The sequence below is a fragment of the Cyanistes caeruleus genome, chromosome 30 (assembly GCF_971803275.1).
Source record: "Cyanistes caeruleus chromosome 30, bCyaCae1.hap1.1, whole genome shotgun sequence".
Taxonomy (NCBI): Eukaryota; Metazoa; Chordata; class Aves; order Passeriformes; family Paridae; genus Cyanistes; species Cyanistes caeruleus.
This window is the reverse complement of record NC_141730.1, coordinates 2,945,314-2,957,350: the sequence shown is the minus strand read 5'-3', so window position 1 is coordinate 2,957,350 and position 12,037 is coordinate 2,945,314. Positions and strand designations below refer to the sequence as shown.

General features: G+C 53.4%; 1 protein-coding gene across 1 annotated transcript in view; it reads left to right on the top strand.

The window, feature by feature from the left end:
• LOC111922003 (uncharacterized) overlaps nt 1-12,037 on the top strand; it is a 47,603-nt gene that overhangs the window by 32,554 nt on the left and 3,012 nt on the right. The window contains exons 20-28 of the mRNA XM_086866391.1: nt 148-223; nt 1,798-1,947; nt 2,851-2,938; nt 4,014-4,109; nt 4,787-5,070; nt 5,616-5,753; nt 6,563-7,843; nt 9,347-9,439; nt 11,398-11,609. Of these exons, the coding sequence (XP_086722517.1) occupies nt 148-223; nt 1,798-1,947; nt 2,851-2,938; nt 4,014-4,109; nt 4,787-5,070; nt 5,616-5,753; nt 6,563-7,843; nt 9,347-9,439; nt 11,398-11,609 (2,418 nt within the window). The remainder of the gene's footprint in view (nt 1-147; nt 224-1,797; nt 1,948-2,850; nt 2,939-4,013; nt 4,110-4,786; nt 5,071-5,615; nt 5,754-6,562; nt 7,844-9,346; nt 9,440-11,397; nt 11,610-12,037) is intronic.

Here is a 12,037-nt window from a genome sequence, read left to right as displayed (position 1 = left end):
GGATTTTGGGGTGTTTTTCCCGGAATTCCGGGTGTTTCCCCTGGATTTTGGGGTGTTTTTCCCAGAATTCCGGGTGTTTTCCCTGGATTTTGGGGTGTTTTTCCCGGCATTCCGGGTGTTGTTTCCCATGGAATTCTGGTCCCGCAGAACCTGGACCTGACCTCGCACCGGATGATCCACGAGGGACCCCTGGCCTGGCGCGTGGGCAAGGACAAGAGCGTGGGTACGGACTGGGACGGACTGGGACGGACTGGGATTGGATTGGGATGGACTGGGAGGGACTGGGATGGACTGGGATGGACTGGGATGGACTGGGATGGACTGGGAGTGACTGGGATGGACTGGGATGGACTGGGATGGACTGGGAGGGACTGGGATGGACTGGGATGGACTGGGATGGACTGGGAGTGACTGGGATGGACTGGGATGGACTGGGAGGGACTGGGATGGATTGGGAGGGACTGGGATGGACTGGGATGGACTGGGATGGACTGGGAGGGACTGGGATGGACTGGGATGGACTGGGATGGACTGGGAGTGACTGGGATGGACTGGGATGGACTGGGAGGGAACTGGGATGGACTGGGATTGGATTGGGATGGACTGGGATGGACTGGGATGGACTGGGATGGACTGGGATGGACTGGGACGGACTGGGATGGACTGGGATGGACTGGGACGGACTGGGAGGGACTGGGAGGGGATTTGGGATGGACTGGGATGGACTGGGATGGACTGGGAGGGACTGGGACGGACTGGGATGGACTGGGAGGGACTAGGATGGACTGGGATTGGGACTGGGATGGACTGGGAGGGACTGGGATGGACTGGGATTGAGGCTGGGATGGACTGGGACGGACTGGGAGGGACTGGGATGGACTGGGATGGACTGGGATGGACTGGGATGGACTGGGATGGACTGGGATGGACTGGGAGGGACTGGGAGAGAATTCCCATGGAATTCCCGTTGCTGCAGAGCTGCCCCTGGTGCTAAAATCCCCCCAAAAATCCCAAAAAAAATCCCCAAAAATGCCTAAAAAATTTAAAAAGAAAATCCAATGAAATTCCAAAAAAATTCCCAAAGGTCCCCCCAAAAATTCCCAAGAAAAATCTCCAAAAGATCCCAAAAAATCCAACAAAATGCCCAAAAAATGCCCAAAAAACGCCTAAAAAATTCCAAAAGAACCCCAAAAAATCCAAAAAAAATTCCAAAAAAACCCAAAAAATTCCCAAAAATTTCCCAAAAAATTCCTGAAAAATTCCCAAGAAAATCTCCAAAAGATCCCAAAAAAAATCCAACAAAATGCCAAAAAAATGCCCAAAAAAATGCCTAAAAAATTAAAAAAAAAACCCAAAAAAATCCAAAAAAATTAAAAAAAAATAAAAAAAAATTCCAAAAAATTCCCAAAAAATTCCCAAAAAATTCCCATGGAATTCCCATGGAATTCTGGTTGCTGCAGAGCTGCACGTGCTGCTGCTGGAGGAGCTGCTGGTGCTGCCAAAATCCCCCCCCAAAAAAATCTCCAAAAAATTCCCAAAAAATTGGAAAAAAATTCCAAAAAAATCCCCAAAAAATTCCCAAAAGTCCCCCCAAAAATTCCCAAGAAAAATCTCCAAAAGATCCCAAAAAATCCAACAAAATGCCCAAAAAATGCCAAAAAAATTCTAAAAAAAACCGAAAAAAATCCAAAAAAATTCAAAAAAAAATCCAAAAAAAATCCAAAAAAAATCCAAAAAATTCCCAAAAAATTCCCAAAAAATTCCCATGGAATTCCCATGGAATTCTGGTTGCTGCAGAGCTGCACGTGCTGCTGCTGGAGGAGCTGCTGGTGCTGCTGCAGCGCCAGGACGAGCGGTGGCTGCTGCGCTGCCACAGCCGCGACGGCAAACACGGCTTCAGCCCCGTGCTGCGCCTCAGCTCCCTCCTGGTGCGCTCCGTGGCCACGGGTGAGACGGAATTCCCAGAAATTCCATGGAAAAATGGGATTTCTGGGAAAAAAAACGGGATTTCTGGAAAAAAAATGGGATTTTTGGGTGAAAAAATGGGATTTTTGGGTGAAAAAATGGGGGTTTTATGTCAAAAAATGGGATTTTTTGGGGGGAATTTGGGGTGTGGGAATGGGGTCTGAGCCTCAGCTCCCTCCTGGTGAGATGGAATTCCCAAAATTCCATGGAAAAATGGGATTTCTGAAAAAAAATGGGATTTTTGGGTGAAAAAATGGGGGTTTTAGGTCAAAAAATGGGATTTTTGGGGGAAAAAATGGGATTTTGGGGGGAAAATTTGGGGTGAGACACAGAATTCCCGGAATTCCGGGGGTTTCCATGGAAAAAATGGGATTTTTGGGTGAAAAAATGGGGATTTTGGGGTAAAAACTTGATTTTTGGGGGTAAAAATGGGGATTTTGGGGGTAAAAATTTGATTTTTGGGGGGTAAAAATGGGGATTTTTGTGGAAAACCGGGATGGGTTCGGGAATGGGGCTTGGGCTGAGCTCGGGGAATCCGGGAATTTTGGGAATTCCGGGAATTTCCTGTAGAAAAATCGGGATTTTGGGGGTAAAAAATCTGATTTTTTGGGTAAAAATTTGGTTTTTGGGGGTAAAAATGGGGATTTTGGGGGGTAAAATTGGGATTTTTGGGGTAAAAATGGGGATTTTTGGGGTAAAGATTTGATTTTTGGGGGTAAAAAGAGGGATTTTGGGGGGAAAAATGGGGATTTTTGGGGTAAAAACTTGATTTTTGGGGGTAAAAATGGGGATTTTTGTGGAAAAGCGGGATGGGTTCGGGAATGGGGCTTGGGCTGAGCTGGGGAAATCCGGGAATTTTGGGAATTCCGGGAATTTCCCCCCCAGACAAGCGAGCCCTGTTCATCATCTGCACCTCGGAGCTGGGACCCCAAATCTACGAGCTGGTGGCGCTGACGAACTCGGAGAGGAACACGTGAGCCAAAATCCCGGGAAAAAAAACCGGGAATGAGCCGGAAAAAAACCGGGAAGGGCCGGAAAAAACCTGGGAAAGGCCGGAAAATTCCCGGGAATGAGCCGGAAAAAAACCGGGAATGAGCCGGAAAATTCCCGGGAAAGGCTGGAAAATTCCCGGGAAGGGCTGGAAAATCCCCAGGAAAGGCTGGAAAATTCCTGGGAAGGGCTGGAAAATTCTTGGGAAGGGCCGGAAAATTCCTGGGAAGGGCTGGAAAATTCCTGGGAATGGCCGGAAAATTCCTGGGAAGGGCTGGAAAATTCCTGGGAAAGGCTGGAAAATCCTTGGGAAGGGCCGGAAAATTCCTGGGAAAGGCTGGAAAATTCCTGGGAAAGGCTGGAATATCCCTGGGAAGGGCTGGAAAATTCCCGGGAAGGGCTGGAAAATCCTTGGGGGACAAAATCCCCGGGAAAGGCTGGAAAATCCCTTGGGATGAGCCCAAAAATTCGCTGGGAAAGGCTGGAAAATCCTTGGGAAAGGCTGGAAAATCCCCGGGAAGGGCTGGAAAATCCCTGGGAAGGGCTGGAAAATCCCTGGGAAGGGCTGGAATTCTCGTCTGGAATTCTTGGGCTGGAGTTCCTGGCTGGAATTTCCAGGCCGGAATTCCCGCTGGGAATCGTTCCCGTTGGGAATTCGCGTTGGGAATTTTTCCCATTGGGATTGTTCCCATTGGGAATTCAGGATTGTTCCCATTGGGAATTTGGGATTATTCCCATTGGGAATTGTTCCCATTATTCCCGTTTGGATTCACAGGTGGCTGGAGCTGCTGGAGCTCCCGTTGGGGATTATTCCCGTTGGGAATTCGGGATTATTCCCGTTGGGATTATTCCCGTTGGGAATTGTTCACAGGTGGCTGGAGCTGCTGGAGCTCCCGTTGGGAATTCGGGATTATTCCCGTTGGGAATTTGGGATTATTCCCGTTGGGAATTGTTCGCAGGTGGCTGGAGCTGCTGGAGCTCCCGTTGGGGATTATTCCCATTGGGAATTTGGGATTATTCCCGTTGGGATTTGGGATTATTCCCATTTGGATTCACAGGTGGCTGGAGCTGCTGGAGCGGGCGGTGCAGGCGGCCACCGGGAGCGGCCCCGGAGCAGCGGAACAGCTCCAGGGAGAGACGGGAGCAGATTCCGGGTGGGAACGGGGGAGGGGAACGGGAACGGGGGATGGGAATGGGAATGGGGGATGGGGGATGGGAATGGGGGATGGGGGGATGGAGCTCAGGGGGTTCCTGGAGGATCCCAAGGGGGTCTCTGGGGGTCTCTGGGGGTCCCTGGATGGGGCTGGGGGTCCCAGGGGGGTCTCTGAGGGTCCCAGGGGTGTCCCAGGGGGGTCTCTGGGGGTCCCAGGGGGTCCCAGGAGGTCCCTGGATGGGGCTGGGGGTCCCAGGGGGGTCTCTGGGGATCCCAGGGGGGTCCCAGGGGTGTCCCAGGGGGGTCCCAGAGGGGTCCCAGGGGGTCCCAGGGGGGTCTCTGGGGATCCCAGGGGGGTCCCAGGGGGGTCCCAGGGGGTCCCAGGGGGGTCTCTGGGGATCCCAGGGGGGTCCCAGGGGGGTCCCAGGGGGTCCCAGGGGGGTCTCTGGGGATCCCAGGGGGTCCCGGGGGGTCCCAGGGGGGTCCCAGGGGGGTCTCTGGGGGTCCCAGGGGGTCCCAGGGGGGTCTCTGGGGATCCCAGGGGGTCCCGGGGGGTCCCAGGGGGTCCCAGGGGGGTCCCAGGGGGGTCTCTGGGGGTCCCAGGGGGGTCTCTGGGGGTCCCAGGGGGTCTCTGGGGGTCCCGGGCCGTTCCCCCCCGTGGCAGCCGCGTCTCTCCAGGCCGGCGCTGCCGGAGCCCGCGGGGAGCCCCGAGCTGGGCCCGGGAGCTGGAGCTGAGCCCGGGGCCGGGGAGGAGGAGGAGGAGGAGGAGGAGGAGGAGGAAGATCAGGAGCAGGAGCTGGATCAGGACCGGGATCGGGATCAGGATCGGGATTGGGATCGGGATCGGGATCGGGATCGGGATCAGGATTGGGATCAGGACCAGGATCAGGACCGGGATGAGGATGAGGATGAGGAGGAGGATGAGGAGGATGAGGAGGACGAAGCCCAGGATCCCCGCTCAGGTACGGCCGGGCTGGTCACCCTTGTGTCAGCCCTGGCTGTCACCTCCTGTCCCTGTCCCCAATCCCTGTCCCTGTGTCCCCGTGTCCGTCTGTCCCCAATCCCGTCCTGTCCGTCTGTCCCCAATCCCTGTCCGTCTGTCCCCAATCCCTGTCCATGTGTCCCCAATCCCGTCCTGTCCGTGTGTCCCTGTGTCCGTCTGTCCCCAATCCCTGTGTCCGTGTGTCCCCAATCCCTGTTCCCCTGTCCGTCTGTCCCCAATCCCTGTCCGTGTGTCCCTGTGTCCGTGTGTCCCCAATCCATGTCTGTCTGTCCCCATGTCCGTCTGTCCCCGTGTCCGTCTGTCCCCAATCCCTGTCCGTCTGTCCCCAATCCGTGTCCGTGTGTCCCCAGTCCGTGTCCGTGTGTCCCCAGTCCGTGTCCATCTGTCCCCGTGTCCCCATGTCCATGTGTCCCCAGTCCGTGTCCATCTGTCCCCAATCCGTGTCCGTGTGTCCCCAATCCCTGTGTCCGTGTGTCCCCAATCCCTGTGTCCGTCTGTCCCCAGCGCGCTCCTGTCGGTTCCCGGCCGTCCCCGATCCCTGGGGCCGATCCCGACCATCGGAGCCGGGCGGGGCCGGGATCCCGGGAATCCCCAAATCCCCGGGAAGCGCCGGAGGAGTGGCCCAGGCGGCGCTGGAGGACGGTGAGAGCTGGGGAAAACCCAAATTCCCAAAATCCCAAAATCCCGGATTCCCAAAATCCCAAATTTCCAAATTCCCAAAATCCTGAATTCCCAAAATTCCAAATTCCCGGATTCCCAAATTCCCAAAATCCCAAATTCCCAAATTCCCAAATTCCCAAATTCCCAAATTCCCAAATTCCCAAAATCCTGAATTCCCAAAATTCCAAATTCCCGGATTCCCAAATTCCCAAAATCCCAAATTCCCAAATTCCCAAATTCCCAAATTCCCAAAATCCCGGATTCCCAAATTCCCAAAATCCCAAATTCCCAAATTCCCAAATTCCCAAAATTCCCGAATTCCCAAAATCCCAAATTCCCAAATTCCCAAAATCCCAAATTCCTGAATTCCCAAATTCCCAAAATCCCAAATTCCCAAAATCCCGAATTCCCAAAATCTCGAATTCCCAAAATCTCGAATTCCCCAAATCCCAAATTTCCAAATTCCCAAAATCCCAAAATCCCAAATTCCCAAATTTTCCCCCTGGAATTTCCCAGAATTTCCCAATCCCAGGGTTTTTCCCCCTGGAATTTCCCAGAATTTCCCAATCCCGGGATTTTTCCCTCTGGAATTTCCCTGTTTTCCCAATCCCAGGGTTTTCCCCCTGGAATTTCCCAATCCCGGGGTTTTTTCCCTGGAATTTCCCAATCCCGGGTTTTTTCCCCTGGAATTTCCCAATCCCGGGGTTTTTCCCCTGGAATTTCCCTGGAATTTCCCAATCCCAGGATTTTCCCTCTGGAATTTCCCTGTTTTCCCTGTTTTCCGTTCCCAGTGGAGACCCTGCGGCTCCTGATTGTCCGGAGGCTCCGGCCGGGCCGGGATCCCCGTCCCGACGATGACGTCACCCCCACGGCCTCGCTGGCCGGAGCGGCGCTCCAAGGCTCCGGCCGGGAATTCCCAATGTCCGGCCGGGATTCAGCCACATCCAGCCGGGAATTCCCGGGCTCCAAACAGGAATTCCCGGGCTCCGGGCAGGAATTCCCAATGTCCGGCCGGGAATTCCCGGTGTCCGGGCAGGAATTCCCAATGTCCAGCCGTGAATTCCCAGTGTCCAGCCGGGATTCAGCCGTGTCCAGCCAGGAATTCCCAAAGTCCAGCCGGGATTCAGGAATGTCCGGCCAGGAATTCCCAGTGTCCAGCCGGGATTCAGCCACATCCAGGCGGGAATTCCCGGTGTCCAGCGGGGATTTGGGAATGTCCGGCCGGGAATTCCCAATGTCCAGCGGGGAATTCCCGATGTCCAGTGGGGATTCGGGGATGTCCAGCCAGGAATTCCCGGTGTCCAGCCGGGATTCAGCCGTGTCCAGTCGGGATTTGGCCGCATCCAGCCAGGAATTCCCAATGTCCAGCGGGGATTTGGGAATGTCCAGCCGGGAATTCCCAAAGTCCAGCCGGGATTCAGCCGTGTCCAGCCAGGAATTCCCAATGTCCAGCCGGGATTCGGGAATGTCCGGCCAGGAATTCCCAAAGTCCAGCCGGGATTCAGCCGTGTCCAGTCGGAATTTGGCCGCATCCGGCCGGGAATTCCCAATGTCCGGGCAGGAATTCCCAATGTCCAGCCAGGAATTCCCGGTGTCTAGTCAAGAATTCCCAATGTCCAGTCAAGAATTCCCAATGTCCAGTCAAGAATTCCCAATGTCCAGCCGGGATTCGGGAATGTCCGGCCGGGATTCAGCCATGTCCAGCCAGGAATTCCCGATGTCCAGCCGGGAATTCCCGATGTCCAGCCGGGATTCAGCCGTGTCCAGTCAAGAATTCCCGATGTCCAGTCAAGAATTCCCAAAGTCCGGCCAGGATTCGGGAATGTCCAGCCAGGAATTCCCGATGTCCAGTCAAGAATTCCCAATGTCCAGCCAGGAATTCCCAGTGTCCAGTCAAGAATTCCCAATGTCCAGCCGGGATTCGGGAATGTCTGGCCGGGATTCAGCCGTGTCCAGTCAAGAATTCCCAATGTCCGGCCAGGAATTCCCGATTTCCAGGCAGGAATTCCCGGTGTCCGGCCGGGAATCCCGGGAAGAGCCGGAGCCCAACGGGATCCAAATCAAGCGGAAAGGTAACGGGGGAGGGGCTTGGGACGGGAATTTTGGGGTGAAAATCGGGAATTTGGGGCGGGAATTTGGGGTAAAAGTCGGGAATTTGGGGCGGGAATTTTGGGGTGAAAATCAGGAATTTGGGACGGGAATTTTGGGGTGAAAATCGGGAATTTGGGGCGGGAATTTTGGGGGATTTGGGGCAGGAATTTTGGGGGATTTGGGGTGGAAATTTTTGGGAATTTGGGGTGGGAATTTTGGGAATTTTGGGTGGGAATTTTGGGGAATTTGGGGCAGGAATTTTGGGGGATTTGGGGTGGGAATTTTGGGAGATTTGGAGCAGGAATTTTGGGGGATTTGGGGCGGGAATTTGGGGCAGGAATTTTGGGAATTTGGGGCAGGAATTTTGGGAATTTGGGGCAGGAATTTTGGGAATTTGGAGCAGGAATTTTGGGGATTTGGGGTGGGAATTTTTGGGAATTCCCTGCACGGCCTGATGGGATCCCTGCAGGGATTTGGGGGCTCATTCCCAGCTTTTCCCGGGATTTGGGGTCTCATTCCCGGCTTTTCCCGGGATTTGGGGTCTCACTCTCCCAAAAAATCCTTTCCTGGGATTTGGGGTCGCGTTCCCTGGGTGCTGATCCCCGGATTTGATTTGGGATTTGATTTGGGATTTAATTTGGATTTTGGGATTTAATTTGGGATTTAATTTGGAATTCTGGGATTTAATTTGGGATTTGATTTGGGATTTGATTTGGGATTTAATTTGGGATTTTGGGATTTGATTTGGGATTTAATTTGGAATTTAATTTGAGGTTTGATTTGGGATTTGATTTGGAATTCTGGGATTTAATTTGGGATTTAATTTGGGATTTGATTTGGGATTTAATTTGGAATTTTGGGATTTAATTTGGGATTTAATTTGGAATTTAATTTGGGATTTGATTTGGAATTCTGGGATTTAATTTGGGATTTAATTTGGGATTTGATTTTGGCTCCCACTTTTGGGTGCTGGCTGCTGATTTGGGGGTTGCTAATTAATTTCCAGCGCTAATTTGGGGCGCTAATTAACTTCCGGTGCTGACTGGGGGCTCTGGGTGCTGATTTTTGGTTCTAATTAATTTTGGGGTGCTAATTTGGGGCACTAATTAATTCCCAGCGCTGATTTGGGCTGCTAATTAATTTCATGTGTTGATTTTGGGGATTTTTTGGGTGTTAATTGGGTTGCTAATTAATTAATTAGGGATGCTAATGAATTAAATGGGGTGCTAATTAATTAATTAGGAATGCTAATGAATTAAATGGGGTGCTAATTAAATAATTAAGGGTGCTAATGAACTGATATGGGGTGCTAATTAATTGATTAGGGTGGTAATTAACTAATTGGGGTGCTAATGAGCTAATTGGGGTGTTAATTAATTAATTGGGGTGCTAATTAATTAATTGGGGTGCTAATTACCGCATTTTGGTGGCGGGGCCGCTCCCCCCCACCCCTTCCCCTCCCCCCCCTTTTTTGGGGGGCCCAGCCCAGGAGGAGGGGCCTGAGGAGGCCACGCCCCCGAGCGGCTGCAGCCAATCAGAGCGCGAGCTGCGGGAAGGAGGCGGAGCCAAAGCCGAGGGTAACCCGCCCCTCCCCCACCCCCCAAAAACGGCCCCAAAAAACCCAAAAAGAGCCCAGAAAATCTCAAAAAGCCCCAAAAAAATCTCAAAGGGGCCCAAAAACCCCAAAATTCTCAAAAAGGACCCAAAAAAACCTCAAAGGGATCCCAAAAATGGCCCCAAAAAACTCAAATTGAGCCCAAATCCCCCCAAAAACGGCCCCAAAAAACCCAAAAAAGCCCCAAAAAAAGACCAGGAAATCTCAAAAAGATGCAAAAAAAATTCAAAGGGACCCAAAAACCCCAAAATTCTCAAAAGGGACCCAAAAAACCTCAAAGGGATCCCAAAAAGGGCCCCAAAAAACTCAAATTGACTCCAAATCCCCCAAAACCGCCCCAAAAAACCCAAAAAAGCCCCAAAAAAAGACCAGGAAATCTCAAAAAGATGCAAAAAAAATTCAAAGGGACCCAAAAACCCCAAAATTCTCAAAAAGGACCCAAAAAACCTCAAAGGGATCCCAAAAATGGCCCCAAAAAACTCAAATTGAGCCCAAATCCCCCCCAAAACGGCCCCAAAAAACCCAAAAAAGGCCCCAAAAAAGAGCCCAGAAAATCTCAGAAAGCCCCAAAAAAATCTCAAAGGGGCCCAAAAACCCCAAAAATCTCAAAAAGGACCCAAAAAACCTCAAAGGGATCCCAAAAAGGGCCGCAAAAAACTCAAATTGACCCCAAATCCCCCAAAACGGCCCCAAAAAACCCAAAAAAGGCCCAAAAAAAGACCAGGAAATCTCAAAAAGATGCAAAAAAAATCTCAAAGGGACCCAAAAACCCCAAAATTCTCAAAAGGGACCCAAAAAACCTCAAAGGGATCCCAAAAATGGCCCCAAAAAACTCAAAATTGACCCCAAATCCCCCAAAACAGCCCCAAAAAACCCAAAAATGCCCCAAAAAAAGACCAGAAAATCTCAAATGGACCCAAAAACCCCAAAAATCTCAAAGGGATCCAAAAAGTCTCAAGGAGGCTCCATAAACTCCAAAAGGGCCCCAAAAAAGGGCTCCAAAAACCCCGAAAAGGCCCCAAAAATCAGGAAAGGGCCACCAAAATCACAAAAGGGCCACGAAAAAACTCCCAGGGGACCCTAAAAACCCCAAAAACGGCCACCAAAATCTGGAAAGGGCCACCAAAAACCCTCTGGGGCCACCAAAAACCCTCTGGGGCCACCAAAAACCCTCTGGGGCCACCAAAAACCCTCTGGGACCACCAAAATCCCTCTGGGGCCACCAAAAACCTTCTGGGGCCACCAAAATCCCTCTGGGGCCACCAAAATCCCTCTGGGGCCACCAAAATCTGGAAGGGGCCACCAAAAACCCTCTGGGGCCACCAAAAACCCTCTGGGACCACCAAAGACCCTCTGGGGCCACCAAAATCCCTTTGGGGCCACCAAAGACCCTCTGGGGCCACCAAAATCCCTCTGGGGCCACCAAAAAACCCAGAAGGGCCACGAGAAGCCCCAAAAGGGCCACCAAAACCCCCCCTGGGGACACCAGAGCCACCTCTTGGAGCCACCAAGTGTCAACAGGGGCCACCAAAAGGACCCAGGGGCCACCTGGAGGTCACCAAACCCCCCCCAGGTGGCCACTGAGGTCCCCAGGTGGCCACTGATGTCCCCAGGTGGCCACTGAGGTCCCCAGGGTCACTGAGTTCCCTAGGGGTCACTGATGTCCCCAGGAGGTCCCCAGGTGGCCACTGAGGTCTCCAGGGGCCACTGAGGTCCCCCAGGGGTCACTGAGGTCCCCAGGTGGCCACTGAGGTCCCCAGGAGGTCCCCAGGGGTCACTGAGGTCCCCAGGTGGTCACTGATGTCCCCAGGGGTCACTGATGTCCCCAGGGGTCACTGAGGTCCCCAGGTGGCCACTGATGTCCCCAGGGGTCACTGATGTCCCCAGGGGTCACTGATGTCCCCCCTGTGGCTTTTCCAGGGAATTTTTTCTACCTGAGCCTCCCCACGGGACCCCCCCGGCCGGGAGGGGACATCGGGGACATCGGGGACATCGGGGACGTCCCTCAGGACATCGGGGACACCCCTGGGGACGTCGGGGACACCCCTGGGGACGTCGGGGACACCCCTGGGGACACGGAGCTGATCCTGGGGACCCTGGAGGAGCTGCGGGGGAAACTCCTGCAGCTGAGGGTGAGACTGGGGACACCTGGGGACACCTGGGGGACACCTGGGGGACACCTGGGGGACATGGGGACATCAAACTCCTGCAGCTGAGGGTGAGACTGGGGACACCTGGGGACACCTGGGGACACCTGGGGACACCTGGGGACACCTGGGGACACCTGGGGCCATGGGGACATCAAACTCCTGCAGCTGAGGGTGAGACTGGGGACACCTGGGGACAGCTGGGGACACCTGGGGACACCTGGGGGACACCTGGGGGACACCTGGGGACACCTGGGGGACACCTGGGGGACACCTGGGGGACACCTGGGGACATCATTGGGGACACCTGGGGGACACCTGGGGACACCTGGGGGACATGGGGACATCATTGGGGACACCTGGGGACACCTGGGGACACCTGGGGACACCTTGGGGACATGGGGACATCAAAC